Raw genomic sequence first — 25,967 nt, forward strand, 5'->3', positions numbered from 1 at the left:
CTTAGCCCCACAGTTCAGAACCAAACCCCAGGGTGATCTTCCAGAAGATGTGAGGCAAAGTTACAGACATTGATATCCACTGAATAAATTCCATAAATTACCCAATTTCCTGCAGTGCCTCGAAGTGAAGGGTGAACAGCAGCATTTGTGTCAGTGTCAGCATCACGTCTGACCCAACATGGGGCCAGGCCAAGGGTTTTAGGAGCCCTGGAGCAGGTCAGATTGGATCCACATCAGAGCCCTTCAGCACATCAGAACAAAGCCCTTTACCAGGATGGATCCTGTCCAGGCTGCAGGATCCTTCACCTGGTTGGATCCACTGCAAGCCCCAGCCCTTCACTGGGATGATCTAGTCCAGGTGGGAGCCCTGTGCCAGGAGGGATCTAATCCACGCTGGAGGATCCAATCCAAGTCCGAGCCCTTTGGCACATGAGGTTGGATCCAAGTTCTTCACCGGGCTGGCTCTGATCCAGGTTGGAGGATCCTTCCCCAGCTCAGATCCCATCCAGGAGTGGCTCCCTGGCAGTGCCACCCGGTGGGGCGGGCACAGGGCACACTGGTGACACCACACAGACCCAGCAGAGCAGCCCCCGAGGACGCCCAGGGCTGCCAAAGGACTCCTCCAGCAATCCCACACTCACAAAAGCCAAAAAAACAAAAAAACCCAGAAAAATGGAGACAGGCTGGTGTTTCTAATCCAAAGGTTCTTGTCTTTATTCAAACCAGGGCTCAGCACTGCTCAGTGCCAAACGCACCAAAACCTTTTTGCCTGAGGGAAATCCACATCTCGCCAAGGCCTCCGGAGCCCCGCGGCGGAGCGAGGGAAGCGTGGAGCCCGGAGCCAGCGCTCCCCGAGTGCCTCTGTGCGTCCGCAGCTCCTGTGCCTGCCCCGGCCCAGCTCTGCCCCCCAGAACAAACAGCAAAATACACTCAGCAGGTTTCTGTCAACTCCCAGAGTTTCGGAACCCTCCGCCCCAAGTGCTGCCGTGGGGAGGGAGGAAGGGGCTGCAGCTCTTCCCCCGCCTCCGACAGCGCTCACGGAAACCCTGTTTTAAATTAAAAAATAAGCCAGCATACATAGTAGAAAATTTCTCTTAAAAATTTCACAATCTGTAAATGTATATATTTTTTTTTTTTCTTTTAAACATAAAAGTTTACAATATACGGTAAAACAAAGGCTCAGGAAAAATAATTTCAAAAAAAAGAAACCTGAAGTTTTGAATTAAAGCTGAAGACATTTTTAAAACCCTGTAATTTGAACCAGTGACATTTTCTTTATTTGTGCTGATGGGTTAGAGAAAGGAAAATCTTTAAAAACTGCAGTCCAAACACCCACAGCTCTGCCTTCAGAAGCCATCTGCCCCCACCCCCCCACGAAAAAATTGTTGTTAGGTTTTTCTTCCATCAAGTAATGTGATTGTCACAAGTTCAGAAGTCTGGGATCCCGGGGTTCAGCTGGGCCCAGAGATCCCTGTGGACAGCACTCCCTGATTGCCAGCCCAGGCTAGCGCCGGTAGGGATGGAATCCTTGCACGTTGTGGTTCTGTCCCCGGCCGAAGCCGCTGCCTCCGGCTGGGGGGCCGCTGGATGGCTGCACAGAGGGGCCTCCGTAGGGAGGGGGCTGCTGGCTGGGATCAGAGAAACCTTGTCCAAACCCACTCAAGTCTTGTCCATACCCTGGGGAGAAGGGAAAGGCACAGGATGAGGCTCCAGGAGCAGGATCCCACAGCTGGCACCGCTCCCTCCCAGAAGCACACCCTGGAACATCACCTGGGAGGAGCAGCAGCTCTGGGGTCCTGCAGGAATTCTCCTTCCTCACACAGGAAATGGCAAAAAGCAGAAGGGAACAGGTGTGCAGGAAGGGGGAGCTGTGTTTGGGCTGGCAGTTCAACCATCTGCTCACAGGTTTGGTGTGGCTCACAGGGAGTGCTTGGGAGCAGTTTGATTTTGGGTTGGGTTTTTTATTGGCTAAAAGCGGTCAGATCCAGGACAGATAAGAGATGGAGCTGGGAATTTTTCCCTGAAACCTCCCAGACTGAGGGTGCAGTTATGAGATTTTTGGCTTTGCACACTCAGCTTCATCACCTGGACAATGAAAAACCTTCCTGCACTGAACAGACAATCCTAAAATTCCCTTTCAAATCACACATAAATATTGGAATCTGCACCACAGACCACTCTGGAATGAGCAGAATTTAGAGACAGGGAGAAAAACAGGCATTTTCTTTCCAAAAGAAAAGACTGGCTGGAATTCCTGCTACCAACACAAAATCTACAACTACACGTAAATTAAGATGACTGAGAAATTGAGAAATTTAATTCAAATTCTCATAATTAAATATGACTCTTAATCCTGGCATCAGCACCAGCCCCAGCTCTGAAAGATGCTATTAAGGCTCCTAATTACCTAGAGCATTTCTGCAGTGCTGCCTCTCTCTCTCTGCAGGCTTAGAGCAGGTTTAACTCTCTTAATCCCAAACAAAGTCTCTTAGCACGTCTTCAGCAGTTCAGTTTCCAGCTCTGCCTGTCCCTCAGGACTTTCTGGCACTAATGAGCACTAAAACACAGCGAGCTCAGGCTCTGGGAACTCCAAATGCTCCTCCTGGCACTTGTTCAGACACAGATAAGCAGGCACCCAAAATTACAACGGGATTGTTTGCCAAGGGGTGAGGCTGGGAGTGGAAAAACACAAGCCTGGAGTTGCTCTCCCCGCACACAGGAGTGTGTGAGCCCCACAGCACGGGGCTCAGGTCGTTTGTGATGAAGGAAACCCACAGCACACAGCCACACTCAGTGCCTTGGCTGCTGCCCTCCCTCCCTGGCTCTGCTCCAGCCCAGCTGCTCCCCTGGGCTGTGCAGGTTGTGTGGTTTGAGTGTCTGGCTCCAAAGCCGAGCCTGCATCCATCAGCAGGATAAAGGCAGGCCAGGCTGTGGGAGTGAGCAGCGGCAGGCACAGCTCGCTGTGGGGTTTCACCCAGCTGGAAGCACAGCCCTGACACAAAACCCCAACACCTGAGAGCCATCCCTGCCTCTCACCCTCTCCAGCAGCCCCGGCAAGGAACACCAGGGAACTTCCCCAGGACCTGCCTGAGGCTCCTCCTCCCTGCTCAGCCTGACCTTGGGAGGGCAAAGCTTCGGGTGTGGCCTGAAAGGTTTGGAGCAGACAAACCCATCCCAGTGAGAACTGAGGGGACGGCAAGGACGAGCCTCAAGAGCGCCCTGCACGGAGATAATGAATTTTTAATTATTTTAAATGAATGTAATTAATTAATTTGATTTTGCAGGGTGTGCATTAGTGCTGACACTCATCATGGGTGCACACACTGAAGGATTTAGGACACTGCCCAGCATAAACCCTACAGTGCCTTACACTCATCAGGGAACTCTGTCTTTTTAAAGCCCACACGTTTTACACATTTATGTAAATATATGCAAATAAGGGACATTTCCAGAGATGGGGCAGACACAGCTTCTCTGGGAAACCTGTGCCAGGGTTTTAACACCCTCAAAGAGAAGAAGTTTTTCCTAATATCCAGTCTAAATCTATTCTTTTCCAGATCAAAGCCATTCCCCTTGTCCTGCCACTACAGCTCCAGATGAAGAGCCCTTTTCCATCAGATCCTTCCTAAACTTCCAACACCTCCCAAACTCTGGCTCCTCACTGACTGTGGCTCTGCAGCGATTTGTGCTTTATTTAGAAGGGTCCAACCCACTCCAAAAAGAGTCTGCAAAGAGCCAAGTTCTGGCAGAACAAGAAAAACTTCCTCGAGTCACAAGGGTAAAACTATCCGTGAAATCAACTGTGTTTGTAAGAAACAAATGAAAAAACATTTCAAACTCATCAACATGAGACCATGCTGCTTAATAAACACATCTCAAAGGCTCATCTTCCTTCAGAGGCTGTGCTTTACACTGCTGGAACTTTGAATAATATCTATTCAAATAAATTTTGTGAAGTTTTCATTTCATAGCAGTTTCTGCAGGAACTTGAGACAGCACTACCACACGGAGAACGTGTTCCAGCAGAAAACAGCCTGAATCCACGGGGCTGCTGCATAATAAATTCCCTTCAGAAGTAAAAACTGACCAATTACAATCCCTTAAAAACAACATTAGTACAGAGCTCTTTGGAGAGATCTCTGCAGAGATATTTAGAGAGCACAGCTGAAAAACAGGGCTGAGAAGAGCAAGATGAGAATGAGAATTCCCTCTGAGCTCCCTCAGGGAGCAGTAGCAGCAGCAATTTTACTCTGGTGCACAGGCACTTGTCTAGCAATTTTTAAAAAATTTGTTTTTTGTAGCACTGCCTGCCTGGTTTAAAACTTGTTAGCTCAGTGCCTTCTACCTCAAAGTTACCTAGAGAGCACAAAAAAAAGCTTTGCACAGAACTGCACCTTGGGAGAAATGGGGAAGGGATGGAAAAAGGGAGGAAAAAAGGGAGGAGAAGGCACCAGTTTGGATCCTTACACATGCACTGCCCGTCTCTCCGTGCTGCTCTTACTCTTCAAGTCTGTTCTCCAAGCTCTGGAGACACAAAGAAGAGCTCACTACAAGCTCTGTGAAGCTCTTGGAGTGGAAAGTTTTAGCTACAAATTTGGGGAAGAGTGGAAACCAGGAATTCATCCTGGCAGTGCACAAATCCCTGAAGGTTATTTTACAGCACAAAAGCAACACTTTAGAGCTAAGAAAATTCCCTCTGGCTAGAATATTGCATGATTTAAGGATGGCTTGAGCTGGTGGGAGCATTCCCATCCAGGCGAAGTGCCTGCAGCAAACTGTGTCCAACACTCTGTAGGCAGGACTGAAGGGAAAGGGGACAAATGCCAGCAGTTACTCACCAAACTGACTATAAGGGAATTCTGGCTGAGCAGTCGGGGGTTTGCTCATGTCCTGAGTTGCCTGAGATGGTGGTGGTGGTGGAGGAAAAGCGAGTGGTGCTGCCCCTGGAGTGGCAGGTGGAGGGGGGACTCCAGGGGGGGCAAACTGGTCAGGTGGAGGAGGTGGAGCACCATAACCAAAACCTGGAAGGACAGAACAGGTGAACATCAATGTCCTGCTTGCCTTTAGAGATGATACAATTTCAAACCAACATTTCTATGAAACCCCAGGTGTTTGTGACCAGTGGCTGCACAGAGATTCATCTCAACATGTTGGTCACCCCCATGGCTCAAAGATCTCACCTGGCACAGGTGGGAGAAATGTCCCCACACAAAGCCATAGGCTGCAGCAGCCAGCACAGAGAAAGGGATAAACTGGGGACCAAACTCTGTGCTCACAAACATGAGAAATGAGGAGGAAGCTGTATTATCCAAGACTTTAGGAGGAAAAAGCATCTTGAAATAACTGGGTGCTATTTTCCACCTTCTTCTTTAAACTAGGTTTGTGACAGGCTTTTGAAAAGTTGGCCTGAGAGGTAGGTGCTAAAATCCTATTTGTATTTCCAGCCCCAGTTACAACCCTAATTCCTTAAGCTCCTCCAAAAACCCTGCCTGTGTTTGGCCCAGATCACCAGCAGTGAGCTCTAAGTTTTCTCTCAGATGTCGTAACAAAGCTGCGCAATGTATCTAAATTCATTTAGCAACACAGATTTAAACTAGAGAATAGAAATGATTACAGCATCCAAGAATAAAATAATCCAAGAAAGATATAATACTATAGTTAATTTTAACTCAGAATATATAATCTCAGAAAAATATTTAAGGATAGGTGAAACACAGGAGCAAATCCAAGTCCAGCAAACGATGAGGAAAAGCTGAATTTGGAGCTGGATGTGCTCCAGCCCCTGGAGGTCACTTACTAAATGGTGGAGGGGTGCCATAGCCCTGTGGAAATCCTTGTGGAGGCGGGAATCCCCCGGGAGGTGTGGAGACAATGTATGAGGTAAATGGTGGTGGTGGGGGAGGAGCTCCTCTGCCTGGAGGAGGGGGTCCATATCCACCTGGAAAAGGAAGAGAAACCCAAAAACTGAAGCAGATGAATACCAAGGAGCTGCTGCTGGAGTCAGCTTCCTCTAGGTGGGGTAAGGCTGTTGGGTGGATTTCAAACGCAGGTTCAGCCTTCTATGAATCCTCACTTTGGGAAATATTTATCCTCCAAGTATCCCCACTGTAAATAATTGCAGTTTAGCATGTAATCCCTTGGTAACAAATTAATGTGGCTGGAGCAGCAGGATGTGTGTCAGCTCCCATTACTGAGCTGCTAAGAATCCACTGTCTTCCCCTTCGTTCCTCCAGGACAAATTCAATCAAGCTTTTAAATGTAGGTTAAATCCTACAGAAATCCACAAATCACTGTGAATGCTCAAAGAAGCTGCACCCGTGCTTGGGAGGATTTTTTCCTTTCAGAATTGGTCCCATATAATGTACTTACCAATTGCCTGTCCAGCTGGCACCCACATCCCTACAACAGAACAAAAAAAGGTCCTTAGACATCAGTGAAGCTGCGCACGCTGGAGCAGGGATGATGCAAGAAGGAGGATTTGGCTCTGGGATAGACTGGGTATCCTCCCCATGTCCCTCACAGAGCTATTTTTATGGCCCAAGCAAGATTGTGGGACTATTTCTGAATGTGCAGTTCTGGAAAGACTCTGAATCATTCAGCAAATGACACTCAGAAAAGACAGCAGTTCCCAAACCCAAATCAGATGGAGCATTCGAGAGCTGCCACATACCAAGTGCAAGAAACTACAGAGAACAAAACCCTGGAGAATCCCAGCAGACTACACATCCAAGGGATTCTTAATTTACTACCAGGTTTATCCAAGTTATTTTTGCAGTTTTTGAAGCATAAAAAAAGCCTTTCCCATCCCTTGTGCAGTGCTGAGATTGAAGGATAAATGCTCTCATGTCTGACATTAATCTTTCCAGGAGATCACATATCATTTTCCCTACTAATCACTGCATGGAAAATAATGGGAGTTTCTCAGTTTGCAGATTAGCACATCTGTGCACAATGTCAACCCTCAGCTGCAGCTTTCGAGTTAATCAGCACCGTGGGGAAACGAGCAATCCCTGTGCTGCACTTCCATCCATCGGAGCAGAGATGGAGCAGCCACGCTCCCTGCAGCCCCCCAGGTGAACATTTCTCATCTCTCAGCGCAAGCAAGTCACAGCAACTCAATTATCCCTCTGCATTTCTCCAGAAGTTATCAAAATTGTCTTTGGATGAACTCAGCGTGTTTATCCTGCCTCTGGAATCTTGTGGGGGGTTGCAGCCATCAAACCCAGGCTGCTCCCGAGCCCTGCAGGGCTCCTGGTGTGCACCGAGTGCTCCCTGCACCAGAGCTGCCTGGTGCTTTCCCAAGCTACATTAAGCAATAAAATTCAAAGGCAAGGCCATCCATTCTCCCCTCATCCCTTTCAGATTTTCCTGATAACTTCCTTTGAAACTGCCTCATCCTTGAAAAGCCGTATTACAAGCAAATTTGGCACTGGGGTGTTGTGCGGAACTCACTCCACAGCTGGAGTCACACCTGGAACCTTCCCAACACCTTCTCTGAGTCCCCCCCAACCCATGGGGATTCCATGTGGGGAGAGGCAGCCCCAAAGGGAACAGGTGAAACACACCTGGGACACGTGCCAGACCTGGCACCACCTTCTGCCAACAAAACGCATTTTTAAAGAAAACCAGTGAAAAAAAACCTCAGGGAAAGACATGGGGGCCTGGACATTTATTCCTGCTCTGAGGAGAATAAACCTGGGAATAACATCTAGGTGAAAGAAGCGAAGTGCAGCGAGCTGGAGAGGCCGGGGAGGGGACGGCACCGCGGGCAGGGCGGGCAGTACCTTGGGGGCCGTATCCCTGCTGCCAGGTCGGAGGGGGCTGCCCTGCCCAGCCGTTGGCAGCGCTTGGCATGATCCTGCTTCCCCACTGGCTGGCCCCCGGCGGCCCCGGAGTTTGGCTCTTGCTATCCCGAGGCTCGGCGCGTTTCACCTCCACCTAAACAAACAGAGGCAGCGCTCAGCGGGGCTGGGGGGGCCCCGCGCCCCCCGGCCCCTCACACACACCCGCAGTTACACTTAAGACTACACTTAGCATCTTATGACTTATGTCTAAGTACTTAATTATTAAAACTTAAGGCCAGTAATTTACAATGTTTCTCAGGTACAGTGTAGGTGATGGTAAGGCATTACAAGTCCTACTGTCGAGGGATTCCGAGAAAAGCATCCTACAAATCACTTCGGTCTCGTTGGCTTTAATCTTAAAACAGCAGTACCCTCTTACAGCAGCTCTGCACTTAAAACAGCAGAATCTTGGACATTAATGACAGACTGATTTCATGTTCAAGGCAGGAGATATGAAGATGATGTTTTCAGTTAAAAAAAACAGAATTTTGAGTGAAGAGGCTGCTCTGAAAAAGGGTACTAATGCTTTAACCAAACATGTTTGGGGTCCATTTGGAAGTGACAGTTTAACCCACCCCAACTAACTGCAATTTCAGCTCTGCTCATACCTGAGAAACACACATTTTTTTATTTTTTTTTTGTATCGTTGTCTTTTTTTTTTTTTTTTTTTAAACTTAAGATTTTATTTAAATGTCTAATGGAAGATAAAGACTTACCTTCCCCAGGCTAACGCTTAAAGAATCTCAGTTAACTCAAACAATGTCAGAGGGAATGGATGTGATAAGAGAATCTTACATTACATCTAACAAAAAAGTAAACAAACATGCAAGTAATAAAAATGGACAGTTGAGTCAATAAGAAGCAAATCTTCATACTGTGTTAAGTCAGTGACAAAACCCCTCCTGTTTTAAAGTAACCACAGTGCTTAACTTATTTCATTCCAAGATAAAATGTCCTAGTGTTCCCAGCCATGGAATAAGTGCATCTGACCTACTTAAAATAAGCTGCACATTCAACATAAACCTCTCTCAAAAAAAATAAAAAAAATAAAAAAATAAAAAAATCCAGTTCTGATTTAATGAAACCCTCTCAGCACTCACTGAAATCGAGGCTTTTTTTTTTTTTTTCATTTCATGATTAATTTTAATGGGTGCCAGAGTACAAAGAAAATAAATCTCAATCATCAATGGGCCTGAGTAGTATGGAAAATAAAGTATTCAGAATTCTTCCTGCCATGTCTTAAAAGCCATTCATGTTGGAGAACAAACAGGAAACAGGCACAAGGCAAGGACAAAGCCCCCCACACCCCCCCTGCCAATGCCCCAAGGACATGAGACATGACAGTAACCAAATCTCTGTCAGCTCAAGGCCCTTCCAGAGAGGAACCAAGGGAATTTTTCAAAGGACTCAAATTAATGAGTCTTAACACATTTGCCTGGAGGGAATTCGGTTATTGCTTACAAAAGCAGAGGCCTTCTTGCAATTTTAATTTTTTCCCCACCCTTTCAACAACATATGGATTCATTTCAGCAATACCTTTTTAATTACCAAAAAGACAGAAATACCATTTTTAAAGCAAGCATGATTAGGCAGTGAAGGAGAGAGCAGGGGATCTGGAGCTCATTAATCCTTGTGGAAGAATCCCATTAATTTTTCAGTGCACACTTGGAAGCGGGGAATTGCCAATGTGAGCACTGAAAATTCCCTGTGCAATAGGGAGGTTCAAATTCCACACCTGCCTAAAGCCCAGGTTACCCCAAGAAATGAGGCACTCTATTACTCTGAGCTAAAAATCTCCCTGAATCCTGCTGCCTTTTTGGGTTTTTTTTGTCACTGAAAGGGGGGAGGAAAGGGCAAAAATCGATTCTTTCAGTTTGGAATTGGGTTTGTTTGGGGAACACTCCGAGTCCCAGTGCTGGGCCCCAAAGCCTGCAGTAATGAGGTGGCATTTGGAGGCTCACACTGGGCTCTCCATCCTCTCCCAGCACGTCAAGGATGTTTATCCTTTGTTCCCATATGGATCTGCTGTTTTGTGGGATCAGCTCCCACGTTAGGGACTTGCTGAAGGCAATTCCAAGGGCAGATCAGGGAATATTGGGGGGGACACAGGTGATCCTTACACACCCCCTGTGTGATTTCCTGCACCTGCTCCCACCTGGGAGCGTCACATCAGGAGCCAAGAACTGATGCTCTGGATCCCACAAGGACATTCTTTTGTTCCCATTATCAGGAAACCACCCAGCTCTCCACCCCAAAACAAGTTCACAGCAATTAAAGGCATTATTACACTGCGAAACAAACCACAACTCCACTGATATGCAGAGCATGTCCCCTGCTAGCTAAGGAAAGGCTTATGAAATATCAGCACATCAGAGACTTTAAAGACAATTAAAAACTCATACAATGCAGTCATTTAAGGAATGTGAGAATCTTCTGTGTCTCCCTGAACCTCCTCACTCTAAGTTTAGCAGCTTTAACATTTAGTTTAAAATCTGGATATACCTTAAAGCTGTGCAGGGACTTAAACTGACCACAATTTCCTGTGGTTCATTTTTCTTTAAATTACTCTTTTCTCTATGTATAAAACTTGGGTTGTCCTGCAAAAATTTATTTTGCTTTTAGGTTTGTGTTTTTGGTTTTTTTTTCCACAGGTAAAAAGCATGTTCCTTGCTGAGTAACATCAAAGGAGCCTAAAAAATTCCTCCCTATCCAAGCCCCGTTTGCTGACAACACAGTATGAAGATGAAACAACCAGAGGTCACTTAACTGCATTGTGGTTAAATACTATATAGAGTACGTGGGTTGGTATCAAAGTTTCACAGTAAGTGACCCAATTTTTTAAAAAACCAATCCTTCAGAATGTTTTTTTTTTCCTCCCTTTTTCTTTTAAAGTTTAAGATTATATAAAGCAGATTGTCTGACACCACCTCGAGATTTGAGTATCGAGCACACATCTGAAGGAGTGGTATCTTAAACCAAGCCTTGAACAACTCGGATTTCACTGGGATTCTGCTTTTCCAACAGCTGGAAATCACTGATTTCTCTCCTTGCACCACAGCAGTGCTCAAAGCAGAGGCGGTGAGCACCAGTTCATCCCAGTGATGACGATCCCAGTTCATCTGCTCAGCCAGAGCAGCCCCCAGGTCTGTACACACAAGGCCTCACCCCAAGCAGAGCCCACAGCCTGAATCCTCAGGCTTCCACACCCTCCCTTCCCCAGGCTGCCCCCATCCTAACTGCCCTTCTCCAGCAAACTCAGACTTTCCCCACCTCCATGGATAAAGCCTTGAATTTGGACTGCTGAGCTCTCCCATTAATTAAGTTGGACTCCCCAGTGAAATCGCTCGTTGCCCAAGACTTGGTTCTTTCTTAAGGTAAAATAAAACTACAACTACACACTTTTTTGCCCATGATGTCGTGAAAATGCATGTTGACAGCCTGGTCCACTGATTGTTCGTCCTCGAAAGTAATAAATCCAAAACCTAGCCAACGACGAAGAGTGAATCAAGGTAGCAGGGTGTTGTGACACAAAACAGGATGATGAACAGTATTAGGGGCAGACCAAGGGTTCAAGCAGGGGTTTCAGATAACGACACTTGTGTTCAACTGGCAAAAAACTCTGAGGAAACTGCAATGGATACTTCCTGTGAAGAGGCTTTAGTGCCTCGTCTCGATTGTGCGCATGCAGCTTCGAACTGAGCTAGTTAACAGGCTTTTAATTTGATTTTATTCCTCATCCACCTAACAGGAAATGGAAAAACAACTGCTAAAATCAGAATACTTGTGGGACAGTAGATTGAAGTCAAGCAGCTTTGCTGCTCCTCCCTTTGATTCAGCCTAGCTTCCCAAGGAAAACCTATCATATATCCCTGTTCCCCAAAGCTGCAAAGCAACTTCCTCCCCATCCCTTAGCCCAGCTTCCAGTTAGGGAATATTTTCCGTGGAAAATAAGAAAGTTAGTTTGGAAATGTAGCTGTTAAAGCATGAGGAATTTTACCACTCCATGGATGAATGAGAAGCTTCAGAAACTAACAACCTACATCAGAGGTTCTCAAGTTTTCCACACCTTGGAGAAAAAGCACGGAACAGGTGTTACTCCTTCCCAATGCTGCAACCCCCTGTGAGGTGTTGCTCACAGAACGTGGTGCTGCTGCCACATCCTGAATCTGTTTCATTTCTTGGATTTCCTGTTGGGTTTCCTTTTGAAAATCCACACAACTTCCCATCCTTTTTGCCCCCCAACGGGTGGCTCATTCCCTTCCGCCTGAGCACAGCCAGCTCAGCTGGAACCAGCAGTTTTTTATGCTTGGAGAAAAGTGTGGGAAAGGAGGCAAAGCTCCCCTTTTGGGGGTCACTCTGAGAACTACTGCACATAGGTTGTAGCTGCTGACACAGCCGAGAGAGTGGCAAAATTGTGGTTAATCCCCCAGGACACGGCGGCTGCTTCATGCCATCACCCACTGGCTGCTGGTGGGGACAACCCAGGGCAGGGAGGGACACATGCAGTACAGGAATTGTGCCATTCTTTGGATCAGCTACGGAGGGGGGGAAAGGGGGGAAGAGCAATAAAAATTAGAAAAGAAACCCGAGGTGCGGCGTGGGAAGCGTTTATGGAACATGGATGCGGTTCTGCTTTTCTGAAACCCAAGATTTCCCCCTTGGTTTGCGTTTTGCTTTGCAGCTAGTGCTGACAGCAGCCAAATCTTGCTCTAAAGCGTTACAGAATACAGGATCTAGCACAGGAATGTCTCTCCACGCTTATCCAACTGCGTTGGGTAAGCCCAAAGAGGCCTAGTGTAGAGAAAGTTTATATATATATATATATATAAAAATACACAAAGATACAGGCCAAAATAGATTCCAGCAGGTCAAATTCTGCTGTCAGCAACAAGAGCAAAAGACATCACTAAAATAAACTGAAAATAAAAAGGAAAAAACTTGGCATTTCCCACACACAAGAGACTGGCAGTATAAACGAAGTTTTGTGGAGCTGTGATGAAAGCAGCCTCGAAGCTGAGAGCAGCATTTCATCACAATATATTTGTCTGAGTTAACCAGAAATCCGAGTGTTGGAGCCAAAGGAAAAGTGTTTGTATTTAAATCACGTTTAGTATTCCAGCCTTTGTCTAAAAAGAGATGGGGAAGAAAAACAATGGATTCCATCTGGATGTGAAGGTTGTTGTTAAATTTGATTCCAAAGCTAAAGGAGGGGAACAGATTGCTGGGAAGGGGTCGGAGGGGTGGAACAGGCAGAGCAAGAAGTCATTGAGGAAAGCAGTAAATAAATTTTAAAAAGGGGATTTAAAAGGGTCAGACAGGTCAAGATAAGGAAGAGTGAAGAAATCAGAGTAACACAGCAAAACTCCAAGGTGAAGTTTTGAGCAGAAGTGGCGAGAGCCACAACCCACAGCTTCAGTTTTTGAAGGACAAGACTCTGTCAAAGGCTGGAGAAATGAACTGCATCCAGCAGGAATCCAACAAGACCAGAGCAGACTGACAGGGATGGTCTGCAGCCAAAGGAGGAGGAGATCAGACACAGCAAGAACCTGGAAATCCCTTTCCAGCTGTTGACTTGGCCAAGAAGAGGAACCAGGAGAAGCTGAGACTGCACCAAAGCTACTTTGTTCCCTCAGAACTGTGACACAGCTGCTGCGCTTGGGGCTGTGGGGAGAGTTTGGATGAGGCAGAGCTGGCAGGAGCAGGCAGGACTGGGAAGAAGCAAAGATCACGTGGATACCTGACCCCAGTCAGCTCCTCAAGGACATCACCTGAGAATTTGGTGCCTCCTGAGGAGCTGGAGGTTAATGGATGCTACAGGGATTAGAACAGGGATCATCTTCCCTCCTCCTACCAGTAAACCAACATGCACTTCCAAAGGAAGGCTAAAGTGAATGGGAAAAGGCAAAATTCAGAAGGGTCTGAGGAGAGATTGGCCTGTGGAATTTTATCTACAGTTATTAAAAGGATAAGGGGACAGAGCAGCAAGAAAACACAGAGCACAGAGAGAAGGCAAGAGAAAATGTGTTCTGGGATGCACAACCAGGAATACCCAATACAAACTCGAGGAATTTTTCCTAGCACCCCCCAGGGACTGCCAAGGCCATTTTGGGAGATGACTGTTAGTCAGCACACTAAAAAAAGCCTGGAACAGCACAGAAAGGAAAGGCAGAGGGACAGGATTCAAGAAGTGCTTAAGAAGTCTGATGAATTAGGGGAGGAAGTTTTCTGTGGGTGGAGATAAGACCTTTCCCACACCTGGCACTTGAGCTTTGCACCCCAAGCCCTCCTTTGCCTGTTTTGTTTTTAGTAGAGCTTGAAGCAGAGAAGCCATTAATTGAAACAGGATTAATCCAGACCAGGCATGATGTTTAAGTACCTTTTGCACAGAGGCTGCAAGGCTGGGATTAAATATTGCAAAGATAGAGATGATACAATAATTAGTGCAATATTTCAGAACTTCAGCCCCAAATCACATTCGGATGCCAGTGTCTTTGTCTCCTCTATCCAAAACCAGCTGCTCTAGAGCATTGAAACAGGTGAATTTATGTGCTGTTTAAATCAAAGGTATCTGTTGGAAGAAGATTAGGATAGCTAAAGCAAGAAAACAAAAAAACAAATATATTGAAACTTCGTTTACACTCCAATAAAAGACAAAGCCCGTCCCTCCTCTGACTGCGGAACTGGCCTGTACCTCTGTGATAAATTATCACCTAGAGAGAAGAAATCTAAAGAGATATCGTTAATCACAGTCAAACAATTCACAAAGAGAAAAGAAACAAAAAAAGAACTTACTTAACATTACCATACTTTACTATGAAACACTTAAATATGTCACTAAGGATGTATGTCTAAATTAAAAATAAAACTAAGACTTAACAGCTTAATAAATATGAAGTGAAGGATATATTTCTTAATAATGAGGCAGAAGAGAAATGAAAAGTTCAGATGGCAAACTATTCTCTAGCATGTCCAACATGCTACAGGGTGGGAGCACAGCTAAGCTTCACGTGCCAAAATATTGCCTCTTCCTTGGCAAACAGATGGTGGATGCAAAGGGACGTGGGTGACATGGAACTTGCTTCATATTTTGACCAAAGGTTCCCAGCTTGATTCACTATCTAGTGAATCTTTCAGGTTTTGGGGGCTTTTTTCCCCTCCTCTCTTAAAAATCAATCTGGTATACAGGGATTGTGTATCCCAAATAAAAATATACATATACATATAGTTCAGAATTATTTTGTTTAAGAAGAGTTTTTCTTTAATTTGAGGTGAAGCCATTTAACCAAAACAAAAAGCAGGTGATGGATGGATTCTGTCCTGTCTCGTGCTCTGGCTGGAGCACCCCACATGCACTTGCAGACCCAACGTACCTTTCATGGGAACAGGAGGAAAATCTGCTTATTTTTTCCCCCCTCAAAAGTACCTTAAGCCACAGGAGTGGCTCGAGAATCAAATTTCATTCAACTATAAAAAAACCCCCCAACCCATCAATGAGCATGAAACATCTGAGTTGAAATGCACAGACCCAAGTGAAGCTAGAGATGAAGAGTCTAGACTTGAAGTGATGTTTGCCCAGTGAATTATTCTTTTTCCTGAGGCAACAGAGGGAAAAAAAAAATCTACCTTTTCTGATGGTGTGAAATAGTTTGCCATCTGACTATAGGAGAGTATGAAGAAATTTCAAGGACAAACTAGATCAGCCTTTACCTCGGGGCCTCTGTTTCTCTGCGTCATAGATCATTACAACTTCAGTGACCTGGAAGAGAGAAGGGAAATTCTACTCCCTGTGCTACCAGGGGAGGGCTGGAACAGTCACCACCGGCTGATTCCTGCTCTCTACTCACAAAGCACAATCCAACTGCAGCCATCATCCCAGCAACAGCACAAAACCAGGGAATATTGCTCTTCCTTAGAAAGCCTGAGTTCATCTCTATTGTCTCATCACAGTTAACATTTTAATTTAACATTGAGGCTTTGCACTATTTGTACCCACTCTATGGCCTATTACACACCCCAAAGCTTTGTTTACCAGCAACTCATCAGTGTAGCTTTTTAAAACATGGTTTTCTTCCCATTTTTAACCATTTTCATTTTCACCATGAAAAGCAGCTTGAGCTGCAGGCAACATTAGGAACATGCAGGGCTCCTCTGATTGAATTACTGCAGCACCAGAGAGGCCCAGAGCACGAGTTCACCAATGCTTTAAACAGCTTTACAAAACCCCCCCTAAGTTCTGGATGAGCAGTATCAGTGTGATTTTAACCTAAAAAAAGAAAAAATGGAAACTGCAAGCTGTTCAAGAGCTTCAGGATTATTCTTCTCAGAATGAGCACCACAATGAGCTACAATTTAAATAAAACCTGAGGTGTAATGTTTATATCAACATTGAAACAGCTGAAGGGAACTGCTCTGAAATCTCTCAGATGCAGAAAATGGTCACAAAATGGGTGTGATTTTGCAGAATTGCATCTTCAAGACAATCCTAGGATTATTTTTACTAGTGAGGAAAAATGAGTTTAAAACCTGACACAATTTTATCTTTACTTACAGCTAGAAAACATTTGGGTTTGAGCTGCTGCACTCACTTGAGCACATCCTACTGGATGCTCCCAGCTGGGGCTGGGGGATCCATGTGGGGATTATGCCATGGGACAACCAGTGCCAGATTTGTCCCTCCACTTCTCCATTTGGATCCTCTTCACCCTGGCCTTAATGACCCAGCAATTACCCAGGCTAAAAATCAGTGCCTGCCTTGGGCTCTTCACTCTCATGGCCACAAAATATTTGCAAAACTCCATTGCTCTGAAGAGACTTGTTACAGCTCCAGGAAGATTTTCTGATTTCCATACCAAGAGCAAAGTGCTACTACTTACTTTTAAGGGCACTTCCAGTTGTGGCTGCTGCCTTCTACATCTGCAGGACATACCCTACATCTCCCCAGCATCCAGGGCACAGCTGGAAAGCCAAGTCTGTGAGGAAGAGCCTTTAGAAACTTCCCACAGCTGTGGAAAGTGCTCCCTGTTTTTATTATTAAGCCTACTGCAGCCTTTCAAGCTAAAGAAACAGTTGTTAGCTGTTGCTTTTTGTGTTTTTAAATAAATTATCTTAATGGAATTTTAAACACTGATTTAGCTCTTGATAAACTTAAGAACTTGTTTCTCAATAAATCCTTTGCTGACAGTAAGAAATGTTAGAAAAAGGTTGTTGAGAAAAGTATCAAAAACTACACTAAATGCCAGCTAAGTTCATTTTCACCAGCACAGTCCTGAATTTAACTCAGGCAATCTTTAACTTCCTCAAACTTATTCACAGCTGAATTATTTAATTCAGTAGTTTATCATATTAAATGGGCAGTGAGATCTGGGATCAATGGGAATTAAAGCTAAATAAAAAAGTAATACAGAAGATACAGTAATTTCAGTCCAAAGTTACAAACTGAATTAAAGAAGGTGCATGAGGAGCAGTTTGTCTCAGAATGGAGGTTCTAGGGACACCAGAACTAAGTTCCAGCTGAGATGGTTCCAAAGCAGCTACTGCTCCCAAAATAATGGCATGAGATCCAAATGAAACCTGTCTGTACACATAGGCAAATACCAGGATCTTAAAATTCAGCCCATTAAGAGACTCACTGTTCCCAAAAAATAATCAGCAGACAGTTTTAACTGCCCAGCTGGAAGTTATCAAGAGAAAGGGGGGTGGAGGTGGAAATATTAATAATAAAAAGAATCATTTTTAAGCCACCTCAGGAGTTTTTGGAAGAAGGGACAGAATAATGCATCAGGTACACATAAACATGAGGAGTCAGAAGCAGCAAAGTAAATTCCACACAAGCAGCAGGTTCTGTCAAGGGACATTTCCAGATGATGAATGTTCACTACAGTTTCTCACAAAATGCTTCAGGTGCCCCTCCAGCAATTTGTCCAAATTACCCCCAGATTTGACAGCTTGAGGAAATGTGAGAGGAGGCAGCAGGGAAGGGAGGCACCTTCCCCCCCAGGACTCACCACTCCGAACTTCTTGAAGTATTCCCTGAGCTCTGTCTCGCCACAGTTATGAGGAATCCCACCAACAAAAATTTTATTGGATTTATTGTTATCGCTCCTGGATCCTTTCTGCTAAATCAAGGAGGAGAAAATTCAGTCAGAAGGATAATAAGGGTGGCTGCTTCTATCATTTTACAATGAACCATGAACAATGGGCTCTGGCAGGCTGAGAGAAGAGTTCCAGCCTTGAAGTCTCCCAGGCATGAAAGGGAAGCACATTCCAAGCTCAGAGGTTCAGTGTCCCCTGTTCTTCAGAGGACCAGGAATCCAGGGCCTGTGTTCTGAGGCCACTGACTCATTCTAAACTGCAATCTGGTGAAGCTGCAGGGTGTGGAGTGGGCTGGAACAGCATCAGCCCTGACAGTGCCCTTCCAGAAACTGCTCTTGAAGCTGAAGAACTTCAGTAAAAGCATCGCTAAGAGCTTAGGAAACACCACACCCAAACTGACACTGCTCTTCACAGGGCCTGCCCGTGGAAATCTGAATTAAAGACATTTCTTAGAAATTAAATTTAAACTCGAGTTCTGCATACAGACTTCTACCTTTAAGACATGGATACAATCCAAAGGAATTCAAGAGAATTCAGACAACAGGCAGGGATCTTTCCTTACCCATCCTTCCTTCGGCCGTGTCCGCTCTGGCTGCATCCCCCGAGGTGTGCATGGCTTTGGATCAATCTGGAAGAAGTTCCAGTTTGGTCAGACCTCAGCATGCAGAATTTTGCTCTAAAAGTCACGTCTGTGGCAGCTGAACCCAGCCCTGCTGACATGCAGTTCCTCAGAGCTCAAGGCAACACAAGCCACAGAGTTAGAGCTGCCTTACAATTAATCATTTAAACCAACAACCAGGTTAACTTTGACACTCTGCAAATAAGGAGCAAGAATTTAAAGCAAATCTTTGAATCTGGTGCAGGAAAAAAAATAACAACACAAAAGTAACTTACATTTCGGCCATCTAACGTATGAGGTCTGTTGGCCAGCACTGTTCCCACACAGTTGGGATCTTTAAATTTGACAAATCCAAATCCTCGAGATTGATTTGTTGTTTTGTCTTTCATTATTACACAGTCTACGACTTCTCCATACTGGGAGAAGTAGTTACGAAGGGTTTCTGTTCAAGAAAAAGAAAGCAAGTATTAAAAAGAACCAGATATTAACAACATCAGACTCTGTTTGCAATTATGAGACAACAGATCAGCAAACATGGAAAACAACTCCAAACTCATCTTTTGAAAATGATCACATCTTACTTCCTGTAAACAAATGGCAGACAACAGTTTATTTCCACTCATACAAATGGAAAATAGTAGGAAAGTGATTCTAAAACAGTTGTCTGTTGAGCTGACAAAAACTTCAGCACCAAACAATATGAACCTAAAAGTATTAATATATTTTAAAAAAATAGATATGATTACATATCTGAGCTGTCTCTACAGAAAGTTTTATTAATTAGCAGAGGAGGAGGAGGAGGAGGAGGCTCTCAGCCCTATCTCCTCACCACAGCAATGCCTGTTCAAAGCTCCTGGCTGGGTTTTCACCATGGCCCAATGCCTGCAGCACACATTGCTCACCTTGTGTCGTGCTCCAGTCCAGGCCACCCACGAACAGCTTTCTGCAATCAAAGCACAGGGCAGGTTTAGGGGCTACAGCAGATGCTCCATCTTATTGAAGGCACAGCTCAGCTCTTCTGGACAGGTTTGGGGGTACCAGGCCCTCCAACATGCCCCACAAAGCTGGTGCTGCACTCCAAGCTGCTGATTAAACCAAACCCTTCCTCCATCCCTGCTCTCTGCTGTTCCCTCACTCAACACAAAACACTCACTTGGCTGCCAGCACCGTCTCGTGGGGTGAAAGCAAAAGTAGAAGTGCCAAGCTGAGGCCTGAGACAGAAGCCAAACCTGTGCAGCAGGTACTAAATAACAGAGCAGCACTAATCCAGCAGCAGTTGTGAAACCATGGTACAACCCAGTTTCGAGATAGCGCCGAGGAGGTGAGAAAGTCACGGCTAAACCCCAAACTAAACTGCTTAAAACTGATTCAACTCTTCCTCTGCAAAGAGCACCCAAATCTGCAGGGTTTCCTGTCTCAGCACGCCCAAGAACCTGGGCAGGTGCTACAGGAGCTCCATGCCAGGCTGCCGGATCTGCAGCTCTTTATCAACTCCTGGGTGTGACAAAAGTTCCAGCAGTCATTTACTCAGTAATTAAAGGCTGGTTACAGCCACCTCAAACACTCTGAGCTTGTCAGTACCAAAAAAACCCCTCGCAGCTTCCTCCTGAGAAGCAGCATCAAGCTCTGCTCTCTGGGAGGAGAGGCAGGACCCAGGGAACAGCTGGAGCTGTGCCAGGGCTTGGGATGGATCTCAGGGAAAGGTTCTTCCCCTCGAGGGTGCTGGCACTGCCCAGGCTCCCCAGGGAATGGTCCCAGCCCCAAGGCTGCCAGAGCTCCAGGAGTGTTTGGACAGCGCTCTCAGGGACAAGGTGGGATTGTTGTGGGGTCTGTGCAGGGCTTTGATGATCCTTGGGGATCCCTTCCAGCTCAGGAAATTGTGTGATTCTGTTAAAAACTCTTCTGTTAATGGCTCCATGGCTCTGCACAGACAAGCACTAGGATAGTTTATTTTTGGGGGGAGCCCCCAGTTTTCCACTGTACCTCAAAGAGAAAAAACACCTTCTGCTTTGTCTTCTACTTGCCTTTACCTATACTCAAGTACAGATGAGGGCGATGAGAATTCCTGCATCTTCACTTACATGGGAAAAGTTGAATTTCTCCTAATAAAAAATTAAACTTCCTTTCACCTGCTCTTTTCAGGAGCAGGTAACGGCAGGGAGAGCCCAGTCATCCCCAGTAAGAGCTGCAGGTGCACTGGGACTACCAGAGAAGTGAAAACCTTGCAACTGGAAGTTCCTGCGGAGCAGGACAGCTCACTGACAAAACCAGCCTGTCCCTTTCCACTTTGATTCACTTCTCAGTGATAGAACATCATGTCACGACCCTTCTGCACCAGCCAAAGTGACAAAATTCAATACTACACAGCACCTACGAGCCTTGTTCCATTGAGGCTAATTCTGTTCCTAAGTTACAAGCTGAGACGTGACAAGAGTCTTGTCTTTCACAAAAACAGACCAACTGTTAAGCGCTGATCAAAGCATCTCCTTGAGCAGCCAGCAAACAACTGAGCTGGTGACAACGGCGGCAAAGACAGCCCTCAGTGTCACAGCAGACAGCGGCTGCCTCTGCTGCCTTATCCTAATGCAAAAGGACGTGTCAGCCCTCCCGGAGAGCAGCACGGGCCGGACCCGGCACTCCTCCCCTGCCCTCCCGAGAGCAGCACGGGCCGGACCCGGCACTCCTCCCCTGCCCTCCCGAGAGCAGCACGGGCCGGACCCGGCACTCCTCCCCTGCCCTCCCGAGAGCAGCACGGGCCGGACCCGGCACTCCTCCCCTGCCCTCCCGAGAGCAGGCCTGTTTTCTGCGGGCATGTTCAGGATGACGAAGTTTCCCTCAAGGATTGGAAAAGTGCCCCCAGCTCCCTTTGGCAGTGAGCTGGCCCCTGGCACGGGCTCAGGGCCTTGCTCAACAGCAACCGGTTCACAGCAACAGGTCGTGTTTTGTGACCAGCCAGACTTTGCCCCAGTGGCCTCACCATCCTGGTGGCTGCCACAACTGTCCCTTGACCACCTTCCCTCTCCACACACAGGACACAAACCCTTCTGCTGTGCTGTTATTTTTGGGGAAAATAAGTAACTCTAATTTCCTAATAACAAAGTAAAACCAGCTGATCTACTGCTGTATTCAAAATAAAGTTTTGATGTGTGGTTAGTGACATTTTCTTGACCAATCACATTTGAGCTTATGGCTTCTTTTGGGATGATTTTAACTAAATTTGATAGCTTGGTATACAAGATTCATCTGTGTTACATGCTTGTAAAAGTACCAGCCTGTGTTCTGAGAACACCAAGCTGTCTGCAAGGAGGCAGGTCACTGAAACCTTCCAATTCCACCATGAATTATTTGTAGTCACCCTACATGGCCTGAAACAGCAAAGCTGGCTTGCTCGAGGCCAGTTCCAGCAGCTATATGGAAATCCACAGCCCTGGTTTATACACACGCTGTGGAACACAAAAAAACAGGAATCCTCTGCCTTGGGATACTCCATGGTTTGAAGACACTGAGCAGGGCCAGAGTTTACAAAAATCCAGATGTGCTATGGTACAGGACAGCTGTGAGGCAGGATGGGTGTGTGAGTGATTCTGCCCCCAAGCTCAGCTGCATCACCAGCCTTTTCCCAAGGTCTCACCCACGCTCCATCCCAAAAAGCTTTTGGTCCTAACAGTTTATGAGCTGGCAATTATTAAATTCACAGAAACATATAAAATTCATAGAACATCCTGAGTTGGAAGGGATCCATAAGCATGGAGTCCAACTCCCAGCCCTGCCCAGACCCTCCAACAATCCCACCCTGAGCATCCCTGAGAGCGCTGTCCAAACACTCCTGGAGCTCTGGCAGCCTCAGGGCTGGGGACCATTCCCTGGGGAGCCTGGGCAGTGCCAGCACCCTCGAGGGGAAGAACCTTTCCTGATACCCAGCCTGAACCTCTCCAGACACAGCTCCAGCTGTTCCCTCAGCTCCTGCCCTTCATCCAAGAGGGCAGAGATTGCTGCTGCCTCTTGGGAAGAAGCTGCAGACCCTGCTGAGTCTCCCCTCACACTCTTCAATGTTTTTAGCTCACGTCTGTTGTCACCACCCCAAACCCCACACCTCCATAAAGCTCCAGATTTACAGACTGGAGGACACTATGGTCCATCCCCACTGGAATGCAAAGTCACTCCAGCACAGCCAGGTGACAGCACAAACCACCAGCCTGTTTTTTGGCCAGGTGAGTCTGTCCAGCAAGAGCAGTGAGATCCTGACAGGCACAGCACCACTCCCCACAGGGATCACCTCAGGAGCAGAAAGTTGGATAATGATTCCTCAGAAGTTGCAGCTGTATAAGAAGTTTTAACCAAGTGTTCCGCCTCACTACTTCCTGGAAGAATTCTAGTTCCTAATTTATTCTTTGTTGCTACAAACATGCTGCTGGAGCAAGCAAATCAACTCAGGATTAGTAAAAAAGCATGTACAGGTATTTTAAAACCACCAAAACTCACCAAAAGCACAAGCTCTTTGCCTACATAAATAATCTGGGGTTTGATTAATAGCTGTGATCAACACCTCAGCAAAGCTCCCATCAGCTGCAGGACAGAAGGATCAAGATCATCACTTCATCCAAACCAGCCCCAAGTACTAATTAATTAAAACAACACCCACAAGGTCCCTTCTCTACCCATGCCAACACACCTGCAAGGCTTACAGCTTCCGTAGGTGTTTTCTCTGAAAATCTCTGCCTAGAAAAGCAGCTAAATTCATAAGTTCCCATCCAGACTTGCCTCTCACAACCAGAGCTTCCTTCCAAGGGCTGAGTTTGCTCTACACTCTCACCCTTCTGAGCACTTTTGGGGGAGGAGAATAAAGAAAATTTCCCTCTCTGATTAACCCCCAATCCTTCCCTATCTGATTACAGCTCAGGAGCACAGCCTGTGACTGGGAAAAAACTCTGGGACAGCGAAGGATGCTCAGAAGGGGAACTGATTATATTCCATGGAAAAACCTGGAGCATGGCACTCACCTACAGCTCGGGAAGTCAGATCTGATCAGGTCTCTCCTAAGGCATCACACAGTGATTAAGGCCCAGGAGGAAATAAAAACACTTTCAGCGCAAAACCCACATATTTAAACAGGCCTCATTCAATGTGTGTTGGAACTGGATCATCTCTAAGGGCCCTTCCATCCCAAACCATTCCAAAGTGATATTCCAATCACTTATCCTGCCTCCTGTATTTTTAGGATTTACAAATTAAGAACATGCAATAAATAAGCAGCTTACAAAGCAGGGCAAGCAGCACGGGACAAGTGGTTCTTGTTTCCAGTTTCAAACAAGGTGACCAGTCCTGATGGGCAAATTCTGTGCCAAAACTTGCACTGGAAGAACCAGACAAGGATTTTTAATTTGGTTTTTGCTACTTTGAGTTCTATCATGCCCAAGTCTACAACCTGATAATTTCAATGTCACCAGGGTACAGCTCTCAAGCGGAATAATACTGAGTGCAACTGGAAGATCTCTAAGGTCCTTTTCCAACCCAAGCCTTGCTATAATTCTCAAAGCACGTCAGAAGAACCAGACCTGTGTCAGGTTTTCGGTTTGAAGCCACAAAATCCCCTGGAACGCTTAAACCCGGGATTTTCCTGCCCGGAAGTGAGCAGAGGACAGCAGAGGGGAGCTCGGGAGGGCAGCCCTGCGGGGGAACACGGAGGGCAAGGGGAGGCTCCTGGTGCCGCCTTTGTCCCACCTTCTTCCCCCTCTCTCCACCCCAAGCCCCTCAGGGCAGCCCTGAGGAGTCACCAGAAGAAAGTCCCCAGCGGGGTCACAGAATCACAGAACAGATCCTCAAGGACCATCGAGTCCAATTCCTGGCCCTGCACGGAACTCCTCAACAATCCCACTCTGCGCCTGAGAGCGCTGTCCAAGCGCTCCTGGAGCTCTGGCAGCCTTGGGGCCGTGACCATTCCCTGGTGAGCCTGGTCACTGCCCCAGCATCCTCGGGGGGAAAATCCCTTCCCTGATCGCCACCCTAAACCTCCCCGGACACAGTTCCAGCCATTCCCTCGGGTTCTGTCACTGGTCCCAGAGATAGGAGCTGCCCCTCTGCTTCCCCTCACGAGGAAGTTTTAGACTACGATGAGGTCTCCCCTCAGTCTCATCTCCTCCAAGCTGAACACAACAAGTAACCTCAGCCGCTCCTAAGGTTTCCCCTCAAGACCCTTCACCATGTCCGCTGCCCTCCTTTGGACGCTCTCTAACACCTCGGTATCTTTCTTGTATTGTGGCGCCTAAAACTGCATTCAGGACTCAAGGTGAGGCCGCACCAGCAGAACGGGACAATCCCCTCTCTCGACCGGCGTGTTGTCCCCCCGCCCCGCGTCCCTGCGTCAGGTGACAGGCGAGGAGGACACGAAGGGACACGAGGTGGGACGCGGGTGGGACACGGAGGGGGATCCGGTGCGGGCGGGCGCGGGAAGCGCCGCGGGCGGGTGACCTTGGGCGCGCGCACCTGCCGCAGCCCCGCGCGCGCGCCAGTCACGTGACGGGAGGGGGGTGTGCGCCCTCACGGCCCCAACATGGCGGGACCGGCCCCCCCTCAGCACCCCCAGACCGGGACCTGACCCCCCTCAACCCCCTCCGGCCCGGCACCGGTCCCCGCTCAGCCCCCCGGCCCGGGGGAGCCCCGGCGGGACTCTTTCTTGAGGTTGCGGGAAAAGGTGACCGAACCTCCCCCGCCCCGTCCCAGCGCGTCGCCCTCCCCTTCCCCTCACCCGATCTCATCGGCGCCTCCCACGCTGTTCATGGCGGCGGCTCCTCCGGGGCCGCGCCCGGCTCTTCCCTCCGGTGGCGGCGGTGCCAGCGGCGGGTAGGGGGGCCGCGGCGGGGCGCTCCTGGCAGTGTCCCGGTCCCCGTGCCCCGGTTCCCCCCCCGCCGCCCCCGGCCCGGCCCGACCCCCCCCGCCGCGCGCCCGCGCTCCCTCAGCGCCGCCGCTGCGCGCGCACCCGCCCCTCGCTCCCGGGGCTCCGGGGCCGCGCCCTGGGGGGGGCAGGGAGGGGCGGGGCCGCGCGCGCGCGGGGGCCGGCGGGAAGGGCAGTCCGCGCGCGGGGGGGGGGCGGGGCCTCCGCGGGGTCCCACCCCCGGGGGTCCCAGTGCCCTTCCACGGGGTCCCACTGCCCACTCTCGCGGGCCTATCGCCCACTCCTGGGGGTCCCATTGCCCTGCCATGGGGTCCCACTGCCTATCGCCGGGGTCCCACCGCTCAGCCGCGGGTCCCGTTGCCCACCCGCAGGGTCCCGCCCTGCCCCCGCCGGGCTCAGCACCGCCTGCAGCCCCCCGGGACCCTCCCTCCGTGCCTTACGGTCCAGCCCGGCTCTGCGCTGGGCGTGCGGGTCACCCCTGGCACGCAGAGCGCTGTGCATGGCACGGGTGTGCTGCGAA

General features: G+C 47.8%; 1 protein-coding gene across 4 annotated transcripts; it reads right to left on the minus strand.

Annotated features, from left to right (window-relative positions):
• Positions 1-689: 689 nt before the first annotated feature.
• Positions 690-25,469, minus strand: DAZAP1 (DAZ associated protein 1). Of its 4 annotated transcripts, none has more exons than XM_014259943.2 (12): positions 25,301-25,469; positions 19,458-19,498; positions 18,831-18,997; positions 18,499-18,564; positions 17,849-17,956; positions 15,552-15,600; positions 11,244-11,326; positions 7,785-7,938; positions 6,370-6,399; positions 5,798-5,938; positions 4,839-5,021; positions 690-1,677 (listed from the first exon to the last, which is right to left on the minus strand). In XM_014259943.2, exons 1-12 carry the CDS (start codon positions 25,330-25,332, stop codon positions 1,505-1,507), a joined length of 1,227 nt encoding a protein of 408 aa, XP_014115418.1. In that variant the 5' UTR covers positions 25,333-25,469; the 3' UTR covers positions 690-1,504. The 4 variants fall into 4 exon arrangements, with proteins under 4 accessions (XP_014115418.1, XP_005531237.1, XP_014115419.1 ...); XM_005531180.3 differs by having other exon boundaries at positions 17,849-17,959; XM_014259944.2 differs by lacking the exons at positions 11,244-11,326; positions 15,552-15,600 and having other exon boundaries at positions 17,849-17,959.
• Between the last annotated feature and the right edge of the window lie 498 nt (positions 25,470-25,967).

The sequence above is a fragment of the Pseudopodoces humilis genome, chromosome 28 (assembly GCF_049639895.1).
Source record: "Pseudopodoces humilis isolate 2021_Gansu_Grassland_sample_001 chromosome 28, ASM4963989v1, whole genome shotgun sequence".
In the NCBI taxonomy this organism is placed as follows: Eukaryota; Metazoa; Chordata; class Aves; order Passeriformes; family Paridae; genus Pseudopodoces; species Pseudopodoces humilis.